Consider the following 19,782-nt stretch of genomic DNA (forward strand, 5'->3'; position numbering starts at 1 on the left):
TAATTTGCTTTCTGCCATGCTCACCTACTGGGTTTTCAGTGGTTAGCCATAAAGATAGATAGATAAAGATACCAATATACGTATATGTATGGGTATGTAGTATCTTAAACACACACAGGTACACGTGCATTTTAATTCTGCGAGAATGCATTTAGAGTATTTCCACAGGTGTTAAGAAATGTGTAACATTACCTGTGGAAAAGAATTCAAGGGGTCATTGTAAAACTCAAATCAGTGAATGGAAAGAAAATGGAAATCCATTCTTAAGAAGACCTGAGCTTTATAAGAGATCAATTTTTACTCTTGCCCTCCCAAATAATAATCCTTTTATCTAAGGTTAGCAATACATATACAAATGTTGAGTAACGCATTCAGCATTACTGGTGAGTGGTAGGGTAGAGAGAGATTTCATTTAGCTGGAAATAAAATTGATAGTATCTGTCTAAGATCAAACAGGAACCTGGCACTGTATAAGTGGATAATGAAAGGAGGTGCAATTTTCTATATATTTCCAGAACCTGCAAGTACCCATATCTGACCACATTTCCAGATTTAGCTATTTCTTTTGATAACAATACTATCTTTCTAGTCGCTCAGGCCAGAGAGTCAGTATTGACATGTGCCTCACCCTTCCTGTCCTCACTACCCCTCCCCCAGCCACCTACTACTGTTCAGTCAGTTTTCAAATCATGTCATACCCACTTCCTAATTCTTTTATCCTAGGTTAGGCTCTCCATACTGCTTGCCGGGGGGGTTATAACAGTCTCCAACCTGGACTTCTGCCTCCAGCCTTTCTGTATTCCAGTCCAGCATGAGGTCAACAATCTTGCATGAAGGATGATGTCACATGGATAATACACCCATGCACAGTTTCAAGACCCCTTTTTCTTTCACTCTTGTAAGCAAGAATGGTATTATAGAAACAGTATTGAAGCTACTCTAATTTATAAAAGTCATAAGCTTCAGTGCTTGTATTACTGATTGTTATATACAACATTCTTTGAACACAACCTACCCTTTCCTGCAACCTGTAATGCCCTCCTCTCAATTGTACTTTTTATTTTTATTTTTTTAAGATATGAGTCATACTATTTATTATCCACACCAGCATCAGTTTTGATTATTGCATGAAACACAGTTCAACAAGTATTAATATTTTTAAATTAAAAACTCATCTCTCCTATATTTCATGTTTTTTAAGTTCTGTACATTTCTTAAGATCCAATTTAAAGGTTAGTGCTTATACAGAACAATTCCTGGTACTATTGGCAAAGAATAATCTCTTCATCTTTTGAATTTGCTCTGTACCTAATTTTTACTCCATAAAACTCACCTGTCCTACATAGTATTATAGTCACTTGAATGTATACCTTTAAGGTGGAATACAACTTGGTATCACCTCAACATCTTGCATTATGTTATAAATGACAAAAATTTCTTGAATAAATGACTGAATGTTTAATTTTATGCTTTTATTCTAGATTAACTATGATAAGTAATAATAAGTAGAGACTGGTTGGTAGCAACAAAGTACTGCACTCTAAAAACTATTGATAGTAAACTATTTCTGACAATATTACAAGGAAGTGTTCTGAACAGTTATTTTGCATTCAGAAAATATTTATTAATTCATTTACATTTACTACAGAATTATTTAGAGAAGAATTTTTGAGGATAATGAAGATGATGCTGACTTTTATGAAAGTAGTCAAATAGTTGTACTAAGCACAGTTGATTAGAAAAAATCTCTCAACTGATTGTACTTAAGTAATGCAGCTAAGTATAATGCCTTAGTATCTTAAAAGTGTTTAGCAATGTTTTTCCTGTGGGGACATTTCTCTTGTCTTTTTTTTTTTCTTTTCTTTGTTGTGTTCTTCTGAATGGCTTATACAGTATATGGGAAGTCTTTAAGTAAATGTAAACTATTATTATTATTATTAATGCTCATAGTAAGTATTTACTTGGGAAATCCAAAATTAAACACTAAGGTGTAAAAGGGAAAGGACAGGCATTGAGGATTAAGCCAAAGCTATAGAATTTTGGAATTTCATAATTGTAATGATCTTTGGAATACCTCATTATTAAAATAAGTTGTCCAATTAAAAAATGAGCGGTAGAGTAATAGGGGTATTCATCAATTCCTAGGGCTAGACACATATTTCTCCAAAAGGTTACAGTGCCTGTCAATAGCAGAATTTAAAGTTAACCTCTAATATGCAAATCAAAGTTGAGCTATGTCTTTTAAAATGCATACATAATCAAAATTACTTAACCAATTTTATCATTAGGATTTAGAAAGGAAAAAAATATATAGTAGAAATCTATAATGTAAAAAAAGACTCAATTAATTGTGACCTAAAACATTTTACTAAATGTAAAAAAATCATCTAAGACTTCCTCATTCCCATTAATTTAATTTTGAATAACAGTTTTTTCCAGTTTTAACTCTTCCAAGATGTACTGTTTTGTTTATGAACTTTCTTTTGCATAAAGGTACTGCTTATTCTAGTCTCAGTCTTGTCTTTTAATTTATCTACAATACTTTCATGATAATATTTCATTAATAGGACAAAAACATTCATCTTCATAAAAATGATTTAAATATAGCTACAAGTTTTTAAAGAATTATGTTTATACATTTATATCTAATAAATTTAAAAATATGAAGTATAGAAATATTGTTTGATGACTTTATTCCTAATCCAACTTTATTTTTGTGTGCTGTTATTAGAGAGCACTAATAGAGTACTTGTTAAAATATAGGAACTTAGTGAGGTCAGTGATTCAGAGACAGCGTGTAGCCAGTTATCAAAACCTTTGCATCTTTTTTGATATGACAATTCGTCTTTGACATATTAATGTAAAATACAGATGTTAATCCAATGGTGAAAAAGTGACGTAAAACTGATTTTTTAACTTGATGATCTGTGTCAGACTTGAATTTGAATAACTCATTAAAATACTGGTTTTTCTTCTTTTGTTTTTCGAACAAACAATATAAAACAGAAATAATATATAGTATACTAACATTATTGCTACATGTTCCTACAGATGAAAATGATAATATTGAGATAGATACTAACGAGGAGATTCCTGAAGGCTTTGTTGTAGGAGGTGGAGATGAACTAACTAACTTAGAAAATGACCTTGATACTCCCGGTAATTTCAAATTATAAATATTTTGTGTCCTGCTGCATGGTAAACTTTATCATTATATTTTTATTAATACCTCATTAATAATCATACTAAATTATTAATTTGTAGTTTTATTACATCTTATGTCCTCACATATCATTTAGCTAAATCCACCTTTCATTAATTTTGTTGTTATTTTGTTTTAGATTTAGTTAAAATTAGCAATAAAATTAGAATAGCAAATTGTAGTATGTGTTCTCTTATTACTAAGATTCACTTTTATATTTTGTATATCTGATACAATTTGTAGGCATTCAATAATTGGTTCCCTTCTTAGCCTAAACATTTTGGTATAATGTAATGAGGTATAGATATAGTACCTATGGAAAAATTCAAATATAAATCAGATTTTCTGACTTGATTTAGAATTGAGTGTCTTAGTTTTAATATTATTTTGCAAATTCTGTGCTTTAAATATTACTACTAATAATTTATACATATTTAACTGATTTTAAGACACTTTGAAAACTGCTTATATAGACTGCTATTAAATTAATCACATATTTAATAGCAATAAATGTTATACCAATAATCACTTTGGTAACTTACCTTCTGAGTTATTTTTTTAGTATAAAGATGCTTTCTTGTGGCTTCATAGATGAGTGTTTCATATGCATTCCATTTAAAAATCAGCAACAGGTAGAAATATAAAGCTTTGTATACTAGAGGGGTTCCATAAATGTTTATGGAATTGATTTTTCATAACAATAAAAAAATCTTTAGTGATTTTTCTAGATTTAAAGTTAAGGAACTGAAGCCCTTAATAATTCTCTTTTCCTATAAAAAGCTAAAGGAAGTGAGAACAGGTCTCTTCCTAGCACCGACATGCCCCTGAAATACTAACCTATTTTGTTTCTTCCTCTGTTTGAAATCATGCTATTATTTCTCCAAGAAGCAATAGATGGTCTTCTTAACTATCGGGAGCACCCATAAAACCCATGCCCTTTTGTCAATAGCTCCTTCATGATCGAGTATTAAATTATCTAGAGGTCGTGTTTTTATAATTGTGCAAGTCCAGGAAAATGCTGATATTTAAGGAAAACTTTTAAATGTGTAACCCAAAATTAGGACTGTCTTTTATTTCTTTCTATTTAAAATACTGTAGACCTTGGGTCAATTTGATTTTTTTTTTTTTGAAAAAGATTTTTGATATTGTTTACCCACCCTCTCACCATAACCACCACCAGCAGCTTTGTCAGAAACCAGTAATGTCCCTTTACTGCTGAGGACATCCATCAGTACAGAATTGAAGCATTAACACCCAATTTATGGAAGTACAAAATCAGTGACAATAAGTTATGCATATTTCCTCATTTTACAATAGATTATAAAGGCAGGAAAAATCAGCTATTTCTTAGGAAACATGAGGGAAATTTTCTAGTTTTAGTTATAACAATTTTGTGGGATGCTTTAAAATTTGGTTAATATTAGGCCTAATAGGCTTGACTTGTCCTTTTTAAAAACTCTTCCTGCTTTATGTATGCCAAAAAAAGAAAACCCACCCCAGTATTCCTGCTTTTGAAGTTAACTAATATATTGTTTACAACTCTCAAGAATGCCAGTAAGTGTTGGCATGTGCATAAGACAGACTTTCCAAATTAGGCTATGGTTTATTTCATGGCAATAAGAAATAGGAACGCAAACTGGAATCGAGAAGCACATAGCAAACATTATGATCTTTTTCCTTGCTTTATTTCCCCCCCAAATTTTTTAATATGTATATAAAAGTCATAATGTTTTAATAATAAATTGTTTAATCTTTATCTTGATTTGACCATAGTTCATCAGATATTGTTTAAAAGAGAAGCCTGGCAATATAAACTGACCAATTTGCATGAAAGTAATGATAGTAACATTTATTAAGGGTCTTATAATTAGAAAACTTATTAATCTTTATGAAAAATATCATTCACCAAATGGTTAGCATATCTTTTACAACCATTTTATTAAAGGGTTGCTTTGAGTGAATTTGTTTAAGTAGAATTATTTGTTTCTGAACCATTTTATTATTAAAATTAATGTACTTGCTAAGAATAATTTGAAATTGTTTATTTTAAAAGTTATAGCCATATTTTATTTATTGTAAATTTCTATTCATGTTTAATAAATTCCAAAAGTTGATTATTTTTATTGTATTTCTGCCTGCTAATTAGAAGGTATTTGTAAACATACACACTCTTTCAGTGCTGGATTTAGATATACAGATAAGCATGGGATTCTAACAGTGTATACATGACTGAGATTGTGTTAAGAACTTATTTTAATATGGTATTATATGTATAAACTTAATATACTAGAAGAATTGAAACTCTAAAATATAATTTAGAATCAAATTTATTACCTTTTAAAAATATCTACTTTATAATAGCTTATTTTATTATATATAACCTATATAGTTATTCATACAAATATACACATCAAATACAGGCTTAAGTTTTCAAGTAAGCATAGCTATTAACTCTAGTATAACTGAATGGTCTTCAGGTATATTGACTATATTCTTTAAAGGGACTGATTTTGGGGAAAAATACATATATGCTAAGAGACTAAATCTTAATTGTTCCCACCACAATAAAAAATGATAATTATGTGCCATGACAGAGGTGTTAACTAATACTGCAGTGGTAATCATATTGCAATATATAAATGTATCAAATCAACACATTGTGCACTTTAAACTTACACAATGGTATGTCAATTGTATCTCAGTAAAAAAGAATATAGCCAACATATAATGACTAATGAATGCTTGGTTATACTATAGTTATAGAGTATATAGTTTTATATATGTCATTACACAACCCTAATATCCTTTTCTTTTTATAATACAGTAATGTTTTTATGATGTCCCTTAAACTGATAGGTTGTACATCTAAGTGCATCTTCACTTGATTATTCATAGTGTTTGCATATTTAACAGAACAAAGCACTAAGTTGGTGGACTTGCAGCTGAAGAAGCTCCTAGACATTCAGCCACAAGTGGCAAATTCACTCACCAGTACTTCTCAGAAAGCTATAACTCAGAGCTCAGAGCAAGGCATTAAGGTAAATCTTACTTGTTTAAAATATTTGACTTAGTATCTGTGTGTTCTAATTTGCACTAGCATTTTATAACCCTAAAATCACTTTTTTACCAACTTCTTTACATTAAGATTAAGATATAAAACTTTTTATTAAGTAGCCAATAAATTAAATATCAGTATGGTAATCAGTATTCATCTACTTTTTTCAGAGAAACTACTACTTTTAGTTGATATGTTGATAAAAGAAGAAACTATTATTGACTTCTATATGTATTCATCTTTTTCTATCCTCAGCTTTCGACCTGTTTAGATGAATTAAAACTAATGTTAATTAATACCTGAAGGTAGTATGTGATAGAATATGAATTTTTATGAACTTGCAATGTGTTTTGTGTCCATACAAATTTTACCTTTTTAATATTTTAGCCAAAATGCCACATTATAATTATATTTGTAATTAGTATTATTATGACTTTTCATTATCCCCATTCAAGCCTTCCCCCATTTTCCTTGCACTGCATCATTAATATTTTCCTAGCTTTAGGATACTTCTAGTCCTATATAACTTTTCACCCACCTGCGGACTATAGGGACTGCCCTGCTAACTGAAAGGATTTCCTTCCCCTGACAGAGATGCTTTGAAGTCCCAAAACAATGACTTTCATTGCTTTTTCCTTATTCTGTCAGTTTCTATAAATTGGTGATGAAAGTGTGTGGCAGCACGAGAGGACTTTTGGTCTCTATCTTTGAACAAAAGGAAGCCTGGATCAGGTCTTATTTTTTGCATTCAATTTAGCTTTCTACAGTGGGTTTAATGCAGAATGAAGCTGGCCTAAGAATAATACAATGGATTGAAAAGGCTAACTGAATTAGTGGGTTTAGAGGAATACATTTGTAAAGTGGCAGAAGTCCCCAGTCATAAAAAGGTTTCTTAAGATAGGATTTGCTGGCTAATCGCACTGATATTTTAGCATGTTGCCAGGCCTCAAAAATTTAGCCATGTTTGTTTATTTTGGTAAGGGCTTGAGTTTTAGACTTTTGGGCAGTTAATCTGGTAACAGTAGAATACACATTCTTCTTTTTTTCCTTTTTATTGAAATTTTGGGGGTGACACTGGTTAACAAAATTATACAAGTCTCAAGTGCACAATTCCACAACACATCATCTGTATACTGTACTGTGTGTTCAGCAGCCAAGTCAAGTCTCCGTCTATCACCGTTTATCCCCTCTCTACCCTCCTCCACCTCCCCTTGCCCCCTCCCTCTAGCAATCACCACACTGTTGTCTGTGTCCATGAGTGTCTTTCTCTTTTTTTTCTTTTTGCTCAATCCCTCCACACTTTTCTAAACAAACAAATGAAAACCAAAATAGTTTCTATCCTAGCTACATAGTGTATTGTAGGAATGACTCTAATAAATATATTAACTCTTAAAAACAAATAATTAACTATTTAAGTAGATTAAGTTGGTTTTGTTTTCCAAAAAGCTCTTATGCAGTAATTTTTAAAGTTAGTTCAACAAAAGGTGTGCTTTAAACAGCTTGTCTTTGTATGAATCTTTTTAGTTAAGATTTTTTAAATGGTGCTTATAAAGAACATATCGAGTCCATCTGTTCTCTTAAAGCTTTCAGCATTGATTTGGGGTTTTATTTTTTTAATAAAATGCATTTTACACATTTATAAATGAGGCATTCTGTGTTTGTGGAAAAGGATAAACTGTTACCTTCCCTTGAGGATTCTGTATCCCAGGCCTCCTTGAGGCTAGAGAATAGGCCATTGGAGGACTCCCTCATTACCAATTGTCTCAATGCAGAGGAAGGGCAAAGTCTTGGTAGCTTTTGATAACCAGTTTCAGCATTCAGCAGGCTTAGCTATTAGTCATGCATCTTAGCCTTTCCCTATTTACTTTCAAAACACTTAATAAAAATAATAAAAGATTAGGTATAAAATGAAATATTTGTTTGGTACACAGCACCTCGGTATCTGCAGCTTCCACACACTGCAGTGGTTCAGTCTTCTGGGATATTTCTTGTTGATAGAACCATTTGAATTTGTTACCAGTATTAACGTAGGAAGCTCTAGAAAAGATAATTGTAGTTTCCTTAGCTATAAAGGGCTTACTTACAAATCTGGCTTTGGAAAGTTATAGCTGATGAAATGCAGTTCATTGGGGTAGTATTATAATCCTACCTTTTAGCTTTCATCCAGCATTAGTAGTTTATCTGAGTGGGCATAAAATTAGAAATTAGTTCTTCTGGTCATACAAGTCTGTGGGACTGTACAAACTGATGGGGCAGAATAGCAGGGAGAATAGACATGGCTATAAAATGATATATATCATCTGGAGTTCACAGTGTCTAATGAATCAAAGTTAGCCAGAGTAAATCTTCCATTTAAACCATGTCTCCCCAAATTTTTGGTTACAGGTAACAGAACTTGCAGTTGAGCTATTTAGACCTCTTTAAAATCCTTTTTCTCAAGGAACTATTGTGAATGACCCATGGACATGGACAACGGGGTGGAAGAAGGGGTGGGGGGAACCAATGGGGGAAAATGTGAAACAACTGTAATAGAAAAATAATAAATAAATTTTTTAAAATCCTTTTTCTTTCAGAAAGTATCTAAATCGGCATTTTCTTAAATCAGTAAAAAATTGTTTTACTAATGTACAACTTCATGTTTATAATATCAGGAGTCTCTTACAATGTTTGTTGTGCTTTTAGAATGGCACAGAAGATCTCCGGACTGAGCGATTACAAAAAGCAACAGAACGATTTAGAAATCCTGTTGTGTTCAGCAAAGAGTCTGCAGTAAGAAAAACTCAACTTCAATCTTTCAGTCAATATGTTGAGAATAGACCAGGTAGGTACATTTTTTAAAATGTTTTTCTATCTTACAGTTTAATAGTGTGTGTGTGTGTGTGTAAAGCTGATAATGTAAATTCACATTTCAATATACAAATATCAAGCTTTATAATAATTTTACATGTCTGTCTTTTTTTTAAGAGATGAAAAGGCAGAGATCAATACAGGAAGATACAAAGAAAGGAAATGAGGAGAAGGCAGCGATAACTGAAACTCAGAGGAAGCCATCAGAAGATGAAGTGCTTAATGTATATTAATTTTTTGTGTGGTTTCATGATTGCTGATAATTCCAAACTGTATGTGGAAATAGTGCCTTTATTTGTTAAAATGAGATGTTAGGTTTTTTTCAGATGTCAATCTCCAGTGCATTCAAAGCAGAGTGAGAGGGGTGCACTGTTGAATTAGTCTGCAGTGTGGTGATAATTGTCAGATAAAAAAAAATGAATTTTTCAGAGTTCCACAGCCCCAGCTTCCTTGAGACATTTCCATCAGGGCACTTCCCATAAAGAGATTCCAGTATTGATCTACCGGGAGGATTTTAATTATTACAATAGCAGATACCGCAGAGCTGCAGTTAGAGGGAAAAGTCACATGAGACCTGCAAGAATTTCTCAGCCAACCCATTTTGTTGGCTTGGGTTAATGGGTGTTCAACCTTTCCATTATCCAGATCAGCCGTGAATTACTAGCTGAATGATGTTTGCATTAATATAATATATATGGTAATTTCTTCACTTAATTAACAGGGAGGTTCAGCTCAGTAGGGGTATGGGCTGATCATGTGTAAAATTGATTTGTGAGGGAAATATTTGATAGACCGCAGGGAGAAAGCTGCTTTTGATGGACAGCTGAGGAACAGAAGCAGGAAGAACAAGTTTTAACTTGAATTTTTGTCTGGAAACATAGCTCTCTTTAATGGTGCAAGTGTATAAATATTTTCATTGTTTTTACTGTTAAAATAGTCTTAGTTGGATTTTAAAATACTTGTAAGTGCACCCAGAGTTACAAACTACATTTAGGAACCAAAAAACTTCTCATTTTTAAGCTATTGTACTAAGACCCCCCGTACAAAGAATAGCTTACTGAAATATCCTGATGAAATATTTGGTATAATTTGTAAGTTACAGAACACATGAGGAGCTACCTTATACTCATACTAAAGAAATCTGATTATAAATTTTGTTACTGGTTTTTATCTGAATCAATCAGTAAAAGCAATGAAGTTTTATATGTTGCTTATCACTTCTGCTTTCTTATGTCTTTGTTACTTATATTATCTTTGCAAACCACTGTTTGTTTTGACCCTGTGGATGGAATGAGAAAAGAAAAGTTCTTTTTGAAAATGCTCCGCTGTCTGGCAGATAGGTACAAAAACCATTCATCAGGTTATTCCAGACTTTAAAGTTACTGTTAACTTTTCTTCTGTTATAATTTTTGTTATATTTCATATTGAGATGGAATAATATCTATTTTGTACGAATCTTTTAAAAAAAAATACAGTGACTTATTTGAGCATACTATCCTGAGAAATTATCAGTTTTATAATTTCTTAAAATATTTCAACTTTAAGTTTGTCAGCTACCATAATCAGTTTAACACTAAGGTAATATAAATTGAATTTAACTGTGAGAACAAATTATTTACTAGTTCTAAAGAGACATGAGTTAAATGTATGGCCACACATGTTTATTGAGCATGAGAATTCCAAAATATGCTCATAGGAAACATATTTGCTATTTTTTTTTTCTTGTTTAAGAAGTACCAAAAGATGTCTTCTTAGAGGTTAATATGCTCCTAGGTAGGGAAGGGATTTGATAGCAGAGGTTTGCTCACGTTTAGTTGTTTGAAAAAATAATGTTATAAGTGCTGGTGGTAGTGGTGGTGGTGGTGAGAGTAATCACTTAAGCAGTTCTTCAGTATTTCTCAGCTACTTAGGAAGCATAGCCCTAGAAGTGTCGAAAGAAAACAGGTATTCCAAAGGGAGCTATACTTAACCCATTTGTAACTCTACTATAGATAATAACCCTGCCCCCTAATGATTTAAATTTGTAATATGAAAATAAGAATAAAAACTGTACTGGTACTTTATAATAGAACTGCTACTTCAAATAAAATTTCTAAGCACAATATTTTTTAATATGGTGGTTGTGAAAAGTAAAATTTCAAGTTGAGATCCAAATTTGGTTAAATGGAAAATTAACCTAATCAGTGTACTAAGTTACATTAGATCTTTTGTAGCAAGGTTTGAAACCACCTGTCAAGTTAGAATTCACAGCTACAATAATTATACATCAATAGAATGACATGTTAAAGTATAAGAGCCAGCTGGAGGAAAGACTGAAGGTACTAGAAACTTCTCATCATTTGTAAAAGCATTTAAATAGGATAACCACTATGAAAACAAGAAATATCTCTTTAATTTTATATTTTTTGTAAGATCAAAGCTGTCTGATTTTTCAGGATAAATGCTTTAAGAAACAATTCTTTAGTAAAACTCCAGTTTTGTTATATACAGTTTTGAATTACGGGTGACATTGGTATTTGTTTTGACAGTTACCAAGGGCAGAATTGTGTTCTGTCCTTGTGTCCATGCTTACTTAACTCTGCCTCAACTATAAGGAGGATTTTTCCTAACATTGTGTTAACTTTTTAAATCTGGAAAATCTGGGTGTTAAATTATAAATATATTACTAAATGGTTGAGAGTTTCTCTATTCACAAAAGTTTTGCTATTTATAATACATATGAAAATTCTTTAAGTCACAGGGCTTTGCTTTTTGGTACTAAGGGTGATACTAAGAGTATATTTGGTTCTCTAGTTAAGTGCTTTACTAAGTGTTTGTAGAAAGAAAAAATGCAACTTACAAGTGATTTTTTTTTCCTTCCTGTTTGTTCTCCTTAACAGAAAGGGTTCAAAGACACCAGTCAGTATGTTGTAGGAGAATTGGCAGCACTAGAGAATGAGCAAAAGCAAATTGACTCCCGTGCCGCGCTGGTGGAGAAGCGCCTTCGCTATCTCATGGACACAGGTACGGTGCCCAATTACACTGTAAACAGTTTTGGCAAATTGAGCGTTCACAAACTCTTATAGAGTTTTGGAAGTGTGAATCTTTGAAGCCTGAATGTTCAGCAGAACTGCCTTGAAAATAAAAAGGCTGCGATTTGCAGCCACCTCTCTGGGCCCTGGTGATAAGAGTGCCTTCATGGGAAGTGATAACTTGCCCTGATACCGTGTGAGCCAGCACTATTGAACAGTGTGCTCATCCATGCAGAGTTGGAATACACATCTGTGCCTCATTGATATGCCACTGCTTTTTTTTAAAAAAAAGTATGATCTTCACTGTTCTACTGATTCATTGGGTAAAAAAAAAGATTTGGCCACCTAAAGCCATGTACTGCATGAAACAGAGCACTGTGCCTGGGGACGGCTCCATGGACTACATCACTGAAATTTGAGAATACTGTCTGGTTACTGATGCTCCACAATTTTTTTTCCAAGAGAACAGGTTTTTAAAAGTCTGTGATACTTTGTGTCACCGTTGCATTTGAAAGGATTAAGGTATATAGGAAGATTTGTAAAAATGGGTTAAAGCAGCAAGTTACCTCCTAACTAGAGGGTAGATTGGCATTTGATGCTGATTGCCAATAGTGATTGAATGGATCTAAGTGCACAATAAGCTATTGGGAAAAAACAGTTTATGTGTTTACACACACATAAGTATTTCTCTGAAATGTTCCTACAAAGAAAATAAAAAAGAAATAAATTGAAATCATACCAAATTAAATTATATTTTAAAAAGTAGCAAAATATAAAAGTAGAAAATCTGTCCCTTTAATTTGAATTAATTGCTTTAATTTTATGGCAGTGTTAAAATAGATTGATAAAGCAGTAAAGTAGATTAGAAGATTAGTAGTAGTAGATTAGGATTGGAAAGCTTTCCTGAAATTTTTCTTCACTATTTGCCAAGAGTATATTTATAATTAAAGAACTTCAAATATATATATATATATGACATTTGAAAATGCCTACATTAGTGAAATCAGAACATATTGGAACAGAAAGAGACCTTTGGCCTTTTCTGGTCCATTGGGTTTCAAACTGTATAAGCTTCTTCAGAGGCACCTGGGGTCTGCCAAGACCATAAAGGAACAGAAAGCAGACAGGTGTCTGGATTTTTTACCTTACTTCAAACAGAATAGTTCTGAGTTTACTTATTTGTAACAGCATGCTTCCTGGAAGAGTTCATTAAGATAAGGTTCTACTGCTTAAAATTTAAAACCAAGAAAACTTTAAAAAAAATTTTTTTTTGAAAACTATTACCTAACCCTCTCATTGTACAGAGGAGACAGAGGCACAGGAAAAGCTCAATATCACATAGATCAGTAAGTGGACAACCTTGGACTAGAATTCATGTCACCAGAACCCTATCATACAAGATCCTTCCTTCTACACCAGATTACCTAGAACAAGATTACCTTGTTATTGCCCTAACAAGTTAACTGTTTGCTCAGTCTTATATATATACATAAGTTAGGGTTCAACAGAAATCCCATAATCCAATGTATTATTTCATGCTTTAATTTTTCCTTTGATTCCTAAGGGATTTTGAAAATATTAGTTATGTTAACTATATAAAATATATAAACTAGGTGGTATAATCTCTGTAATACATTTTAAAATTATTACTATTCAATATTTAAAGGAGACTAATTTTTTAACACCTTTCCTTTTTGTATTAGATAAAATAGATATTACTATAGAAGAAGCCTTGCGTCACTAGGGTAAAAGCTAAAAATTCTGTTTCCTTCTCTTCATTTACACTTGGAGCCTGATTTATTGAGGGTTCTAACCCCAAAAGACTCATGTTCTCCTTCCCATTCTACATATCACCAGTGAAGATTTGAAGTGGCTCCATTCCAACTAGAGATCATTTATAATCTAAAAGTCATGGAGTACAGATTGATTCTAGAATCCTTTCAGGCTTTATATTTCTTACTATGCAGGGCAGAATCTGATCTAGATTGGATTTGCTACTGCAGTTTCAGACTAAAATCAACCTGGTTCCCCAACTTGATAAGCTCCAAGACTCACCAGGACTGTCTTAAACCTCCTTCAGCCCTAATAAGGGTTTCCTAAGACGTGCCTAAAGCCTAGCTAGTATCTGAAGTAAGAAACAAGATGTAAGAAAGGGAAAGCATATATTCATCCTTTTCTTTTGGGAGGTTCTAATACTTCCAACTTTTTATGTATTATAGTAGTTAGTGCCCTTTCTCTGGTATGTTAGAGTTCCCTATGTACTTTCTGAATCTCAGTCTTAGAATAAATAGTAGAGCAGATATTCTTGCCGTAAGGAAACTGAAGCTCAGATGGGGAAAATGACTTATTTAAGATGGACTAATTAGTAATGTTTGAATTAGGGCCTGAACCCAAGTTTTTAGGTTTTCTAGCTTTTGAGTCAGTCCTCTTCCCCACCATATTTTCTTCATAGAACAAATATACTTTATCTATTATTTCAGTTTTTATATACTTGTACATACTGACTATATACCACTTTTTATTTACTTGAAGTTCCTATATCATAAATTAACCATGTTAAAAGTTAATTTAATAGCATTTAGTATATTCATAGTGTTGTACAATCACCACCACTATTTCTAGAGATTTTCATCACTGAAAAAAGAAACTTGTAAGTGGAATCTTAACAGTAGTTGTCCTTTTATGTCTGGCTTCTTTCACTTAACATGGTTTTTCATGGTTCATCCATATTGTAACATGTACCACTACTTTATTCCTTTTTATGGTTAAATAATATACCACACTTTATTAATTCATTCATCCATTGTGGGGCTTGGGTTTTCACCTCCTGGCTACTATCAAGTTTGTATACAAGCATTTCTTTGAATCTCTGTTTTTAGTTCTTTTGGATATATACTCAGAATTACTGAGTCGTATAGTAAGTAATTATTTAACTTTTTGGGAACTATACTCAATTTTAAATGGGTTGTGAAATATATATAGAAGTTGATTTTGTGGAATTGAGAATACATTTTCTAAAACAAACACTGTTAAAAGCATCCACAGCCCCAACAAACCCATCAAAACCTATTTATTTAAAATATAACTAAAATAATACAGGTAGTCCTGGATTTGAGTCCTTGGTTCCCAACCTTAAGCAGCTCTTTGTTTTCAGCACCAGACATTGACACTGAAGCTCTAATATCTTGAGAGGGAGGTAGGTGGAGCCTGAATGGTGGCTTAGACTGTTGGGCATTTCTCCTGGTGTGTTGGAGAAGGCTCTAGCAAGAAAGGTACAAAGGAATGTAAGAGAGAACCTTCGTTTATCTAGCAACAAGATGGGGATGGGCCAAGGATGAAGTGGCAATGCACGAGGAAGGGCTCAAGAGATCCCAACATCCATGTGGGGGAACAGCATCAGTGGCAGTCGGAGCAACTGTGAAGCTTTATATTTCCAAAATTGAGTAATCCTAAGTCCGTGATAGTCTGAATACTAAATAACAATACTGTGTGAGTGTGTGTGTGTTTTATGCCATTTTACCTTGGGATCTGTAAAATAATTAAGCAAATACTAGAAAAATGTTTCCTGTCAGCTTTTAATGTTTTTTGTTGTTGTTGTTATTGTTAAATATTGTTTTTTATAATTGTTACAGAGGATCAATTTTTACATTTCTAGCACCTAAAGTTTGTAATGGTTACTTCTTTGGGAATAGTAAAACTTATTAGTTAGAAATATATGTGTTCTAAGCTGACATTTGCATTAAGGAGGATGCTAATGGATCCTTTCCAGCAATGTTGTAACTCTTGAAAAAAATGGAGTTTAGAACAAAAATATTGATTATCCTTTTTACTAAAGTTTTGAAAATAATGTTACTATAATGAATGATGTTTATTTTCATTCCCAATCTGTTTTCATTTGTTGGTTATCAAACTTTCTTACTATAAAACTGTAGTGTTTTAAACTAATGGTTTTTTTAAAAAAAGACTTTTATTTACATTTTGAGTGTAATATTAAGCATGATGGGATTACAAAAAAAAAATGCATCTTACAACATTATAACCTTTAAGCAGTGATAAAAATGATCATGATAACCTCCTTAAGTCCCTGGCTCAAAAATACTAATTTTGTAGCTTTTTGTAGACCATCAGTAAAAAAAAACCTAACTGACCATTTAAAAATATTAAATATTCCTTGGTTGTATCCTGATACACAGAGCATAATTTTAAAGCAGAGAACTGGACCCACAAATACAATTTTTCAGTTGTAAAAATCACAATAATAGTCAATATTTATTGCATAGTTATATGTCTGGCTCTATGGAGATTGTTTTAAATGCATCATTTCCTTCTCTCAATGGCCCTATAAGATAGGTTCCATTAATTACTGGGACTATTAATAATCACATTTTTCAGTGAGGAAACTGAGGCTCAGTGAAGGAAGTAATTTGTCCAATTCATACAGTTCTCAGGTGGTGGAGCCAGGAGTCAAACCCAGTCTGATGGCTCTGGAACCCAACTTCTGCTTTTCCTAGGGTCTTGTACTAATTCTCCGAACCCTCTTAGCACCATTTCTTAATTTTTAATTAGTAACAGAGAAGAAACAGATCAATATTCATTTGACTTAGGAAAAAAGGCACTTAACCAACCCATTTAACCCATTAGAGACACAACAAACTCATGTTGCTTTTAACATTATTTCTCTGCCCTAGTCATTACAATGTAATATGCATGAAAATCAGGCTGCAAAATATCCTCATTTGGAATACAGAAATACATAAAAAGAAGCTTCTCTTCAAAAGAAGCATCTAGCTTTTTGCTAATCTTTAGGAGGTTCTGAAACTTGAGCATTATAGCTTTCAGAGACTAGTTTTTTGTCTAGAATCAGCTACTAATGAATACCTGAAGATAGTTTTCTGAAATATGTTAAAAATAAAACTAACTAAAGTTTTAAGTGACTGACTTCAAAATGAATAGATTTCATGTCAGCAGCCTACAGTTTATGACACTGAATATGTATGTACATTTTCTATGTTAAAGTCCCTTACTTTTACTCTTAAAACAAAAATATGATCTTGATCTGTTTCAATATGAAAGTGTAGTCTTGGCTATTTCAAAAAGGATAGCTTATTGGTACAGTAGAAGAGCTAGAAAATTAGTGCTTCAGTGACATGCATACTGGTTCAACATGATGTCTCTTGATTAGAGTATAAATACTTAAAATTATTACATTCTAGAAAGTTTTATGCTTATGTTTCTGAAATATCATATATAATTATAAAATACTTGCTCTGTGAATGAGTTTTAAAAAAAAGCATGTACAGAAAGTTAAAGACATTTGTGTGATCAAAATAGTCATATAATTTGTCTCATTATTTTCCCTTCATAATAACCAACATTAAATTGATTACGAAGACAGAATTATTTTGTTATGATAACAGCACACCTTCTATGCTGCAACTAGTGTATTCTATTAATAAAACAGATGAATTTTTGATGCTGTGACTCATAGGTATTAAGTGCAAACTTCAAAATACAAGTCAAGCATTAAAAATATTTCTAGGGGTCATGTAACTGTCTCATACTATGTATAGCTCTCTTCAGTTTTCTTTCATCTCTATTTTCTCATTTTTACCCCCCAGAAAGTTACATTCTGAACTTCGTTGTAAGTATATATTTGGCCTGCATAATTTTTTAATGTTTTTAATGATTAGACATAGGCTTATATATCCAGTTAGATATAAATTCAGTTACTTATTAAACAGGCACTATTCACTATTTGAGATCCTGAAGATATTATCAGGTAATGAACATGTTTATGGTACTATATAAGGATTAATTCAATAACAGAAACTCAATTGACCATCAGTGGTAAATGTAATTGAATTAGCAGAGCAGTAAAGTAAGTGGAGACAAAATACATATAGACAAGAGAATATGGGAAAGCTTCTGTAATGTTTTAGATTAATAGGCATGCAGAATTCTTCACATTTTTTATTACGTTGTCCCTAGATGAATTCAAAGTAATTGGGGTGGTTAATTTTATTTACACAGAGCCGTTCACAGCGCATTAAATAATAGAGATAATTGAACAAGAATTGTCAAGTGTGTACTGATATCAGACATATTACAGAAGGGAATGTGCATAAAACTTCATTTCTATGCAGCCATTGTTTATGGTAATTAAGTACACAGATTTATCCCTTGGTTGCCTTCCAAGCTTATGGCAACTGCTATTGTTGTGCTCCATTAATATGTAATCAGGAAATAGTTTAATTTTCTAATCTGCAGTTTGAGAATTCACTTTCTAACAACTCTTAATTACTGCATTGCCCTAATGATGCTCATGGTTATGAAAATTGAACCAATAAACTCAGTGGAAGAAGCCAGAGGGGATTATAATTCCAGAGATGGTGCTTACTTAATAAACTTGTTATGCCTTCACCAGAGGGAGCTCAGTGTCCTTCAAAAGCATTTAGTTCTGTATTTTAGAATTTGCATCTCCACTGTGTAAGGAGTTAAAATGTTTAGGAGGAGATATTATTCTAAAATCTGTTAATGAAAAGTGAGATAATATTATCTTGATGCCTTTAAGGAATTTGAGTCATTTAAAAATTAATTTTTCAGGGACTAGGTCACAAAAGATATATATCTATATTTACATATAGATATATATTTGTTTTAAATTGACTTTATAGAACTTATTTTTTTAATGTATTTATTTTGCTAATCCATTTTCATTTATAAAAGTATGTATGGGAACTATTGCTATGAAATATTTGAATAGCCTTTTGTCTTGACTGATTATTTCACTTTTAGCTCTGCATGTAACTTCCTCTTTTTTTCTCTTCTCATTCTTCTTCCCCACTTGATTATAGAATTTATGAGCTGACAGAAATTTTGTTAGCCTTCTTTTTTGAGATAAAATCTTATGGAAGTATAATTTAAAAAAAAAATTTTTTTAACATTGATTTGAGAGAGAGAGAAACATCGATTTATTGTTCTAGCCATCTATGCATTCACTGGTTGACTACTGTATTTGCCCCAACCCAGGATCCAACCCGCAACCTTGGTGTATCAGGATAATACTCCAACCATCTGAATTACCCAGCCAGAGGTGGAGGTATAATTTTTTTTAATCATCTTAAAGAAAAGAGGATTTTTTGTATATCATTAAGATAATATATAATATATGGGAAGGACCTCTTCTCTCTCATGAGCCTTTTTTTTTTTTAATATTCTCATGAGCTTTTTGTTTTCACAATATGACCTCCCAAAGCCAAGTAAGAGTAATTGGTAACAAAACAGATTCAGCTAATGATTTACCTATCAAGAACATGAAAATAATTTTTAGCGGTTAAAAAGAATATAGTAAATACTTAGTTAACATTCTCCAATATAGAGTGGCTTTCATTAAATTAAGGTGGAGAATAATTTAAGTAAAGTAAGAGAATAAGTGGATTTTAATAGTTTGGGTTACTTTCATTCTAATGAAATTTATGTCATGGTATTAGTGAAATTTATATTTTTCTGAATTAAGCTCCAATGATGTATTTTCTTATTTTCCATTTTATTGACATTTATTGTAATTTTATGGTGCTAGGATTAGTAAAAGGTCCCACTGAAAAAGTGTTCTCAAAGTTCAATATGCATTAGAATTACCTGGTGCATGTGCAGATTCCCACCCTGTC

At 32.1% G+C, this 19,782-nt stretch overlaps 1 protein-coding gene across 10 annotated transcripts in view; it reads left to right on the forward strand.

Annotated features, from left to right (window-relative positions):
- Positions 1–19,782, forward strand: part of EHBP1 (EH domain binding protein 1) — a 381,983-nt gene that overhangs the window by 321,308 nt on the left and 40,893 nt on the right. For 3 of the 10 annotated variants that reach the window (XM_090281360.1, XM_090281361.1, XM_090281364.1), the window contains 5 exons: positions 3,052–3,159; positions 6,098–6,240; positions 8,940–9,078; positions 9,222–9,328; positions 11,984–12,107. In XM_090281360.1, the coding sequence (XP_090137486.1) occupies positions 3,052–3,159; positions 6,098–6,240; positions 8,940–9,078; positions 9,222–9,328; positions 11,984–12,107 (621 nt within the window). The remainder of the gene's footprint in view (positions 1–3,051; positions 3,160–6,097; positions 6,241–8,939; positions 9,079–9,221; positions 9,329–11,983; positions 12,108–19,782) is intronic. The other 7 variants (XM_090281362.1, XM_090281363.1, XM_090281366.1 and 4 more) reach the window with 3 other exon arrangements.

This window comes from Furipterus horrens, unplaced genomic scaffold (genome assembly GCF_987537825.1).
Source record: "Furipterus horrens unplaced genomic scaffold, mFurHor1.1.pri manual_scaffold_6, whole genome shotgun sequence".
NCBI classification, from domain to species: Eukaryota; Metazoa; Chordata; class Mammalia; order Chiroptera; family Furipteridae; genus Furipterus; species Furipterus horrens.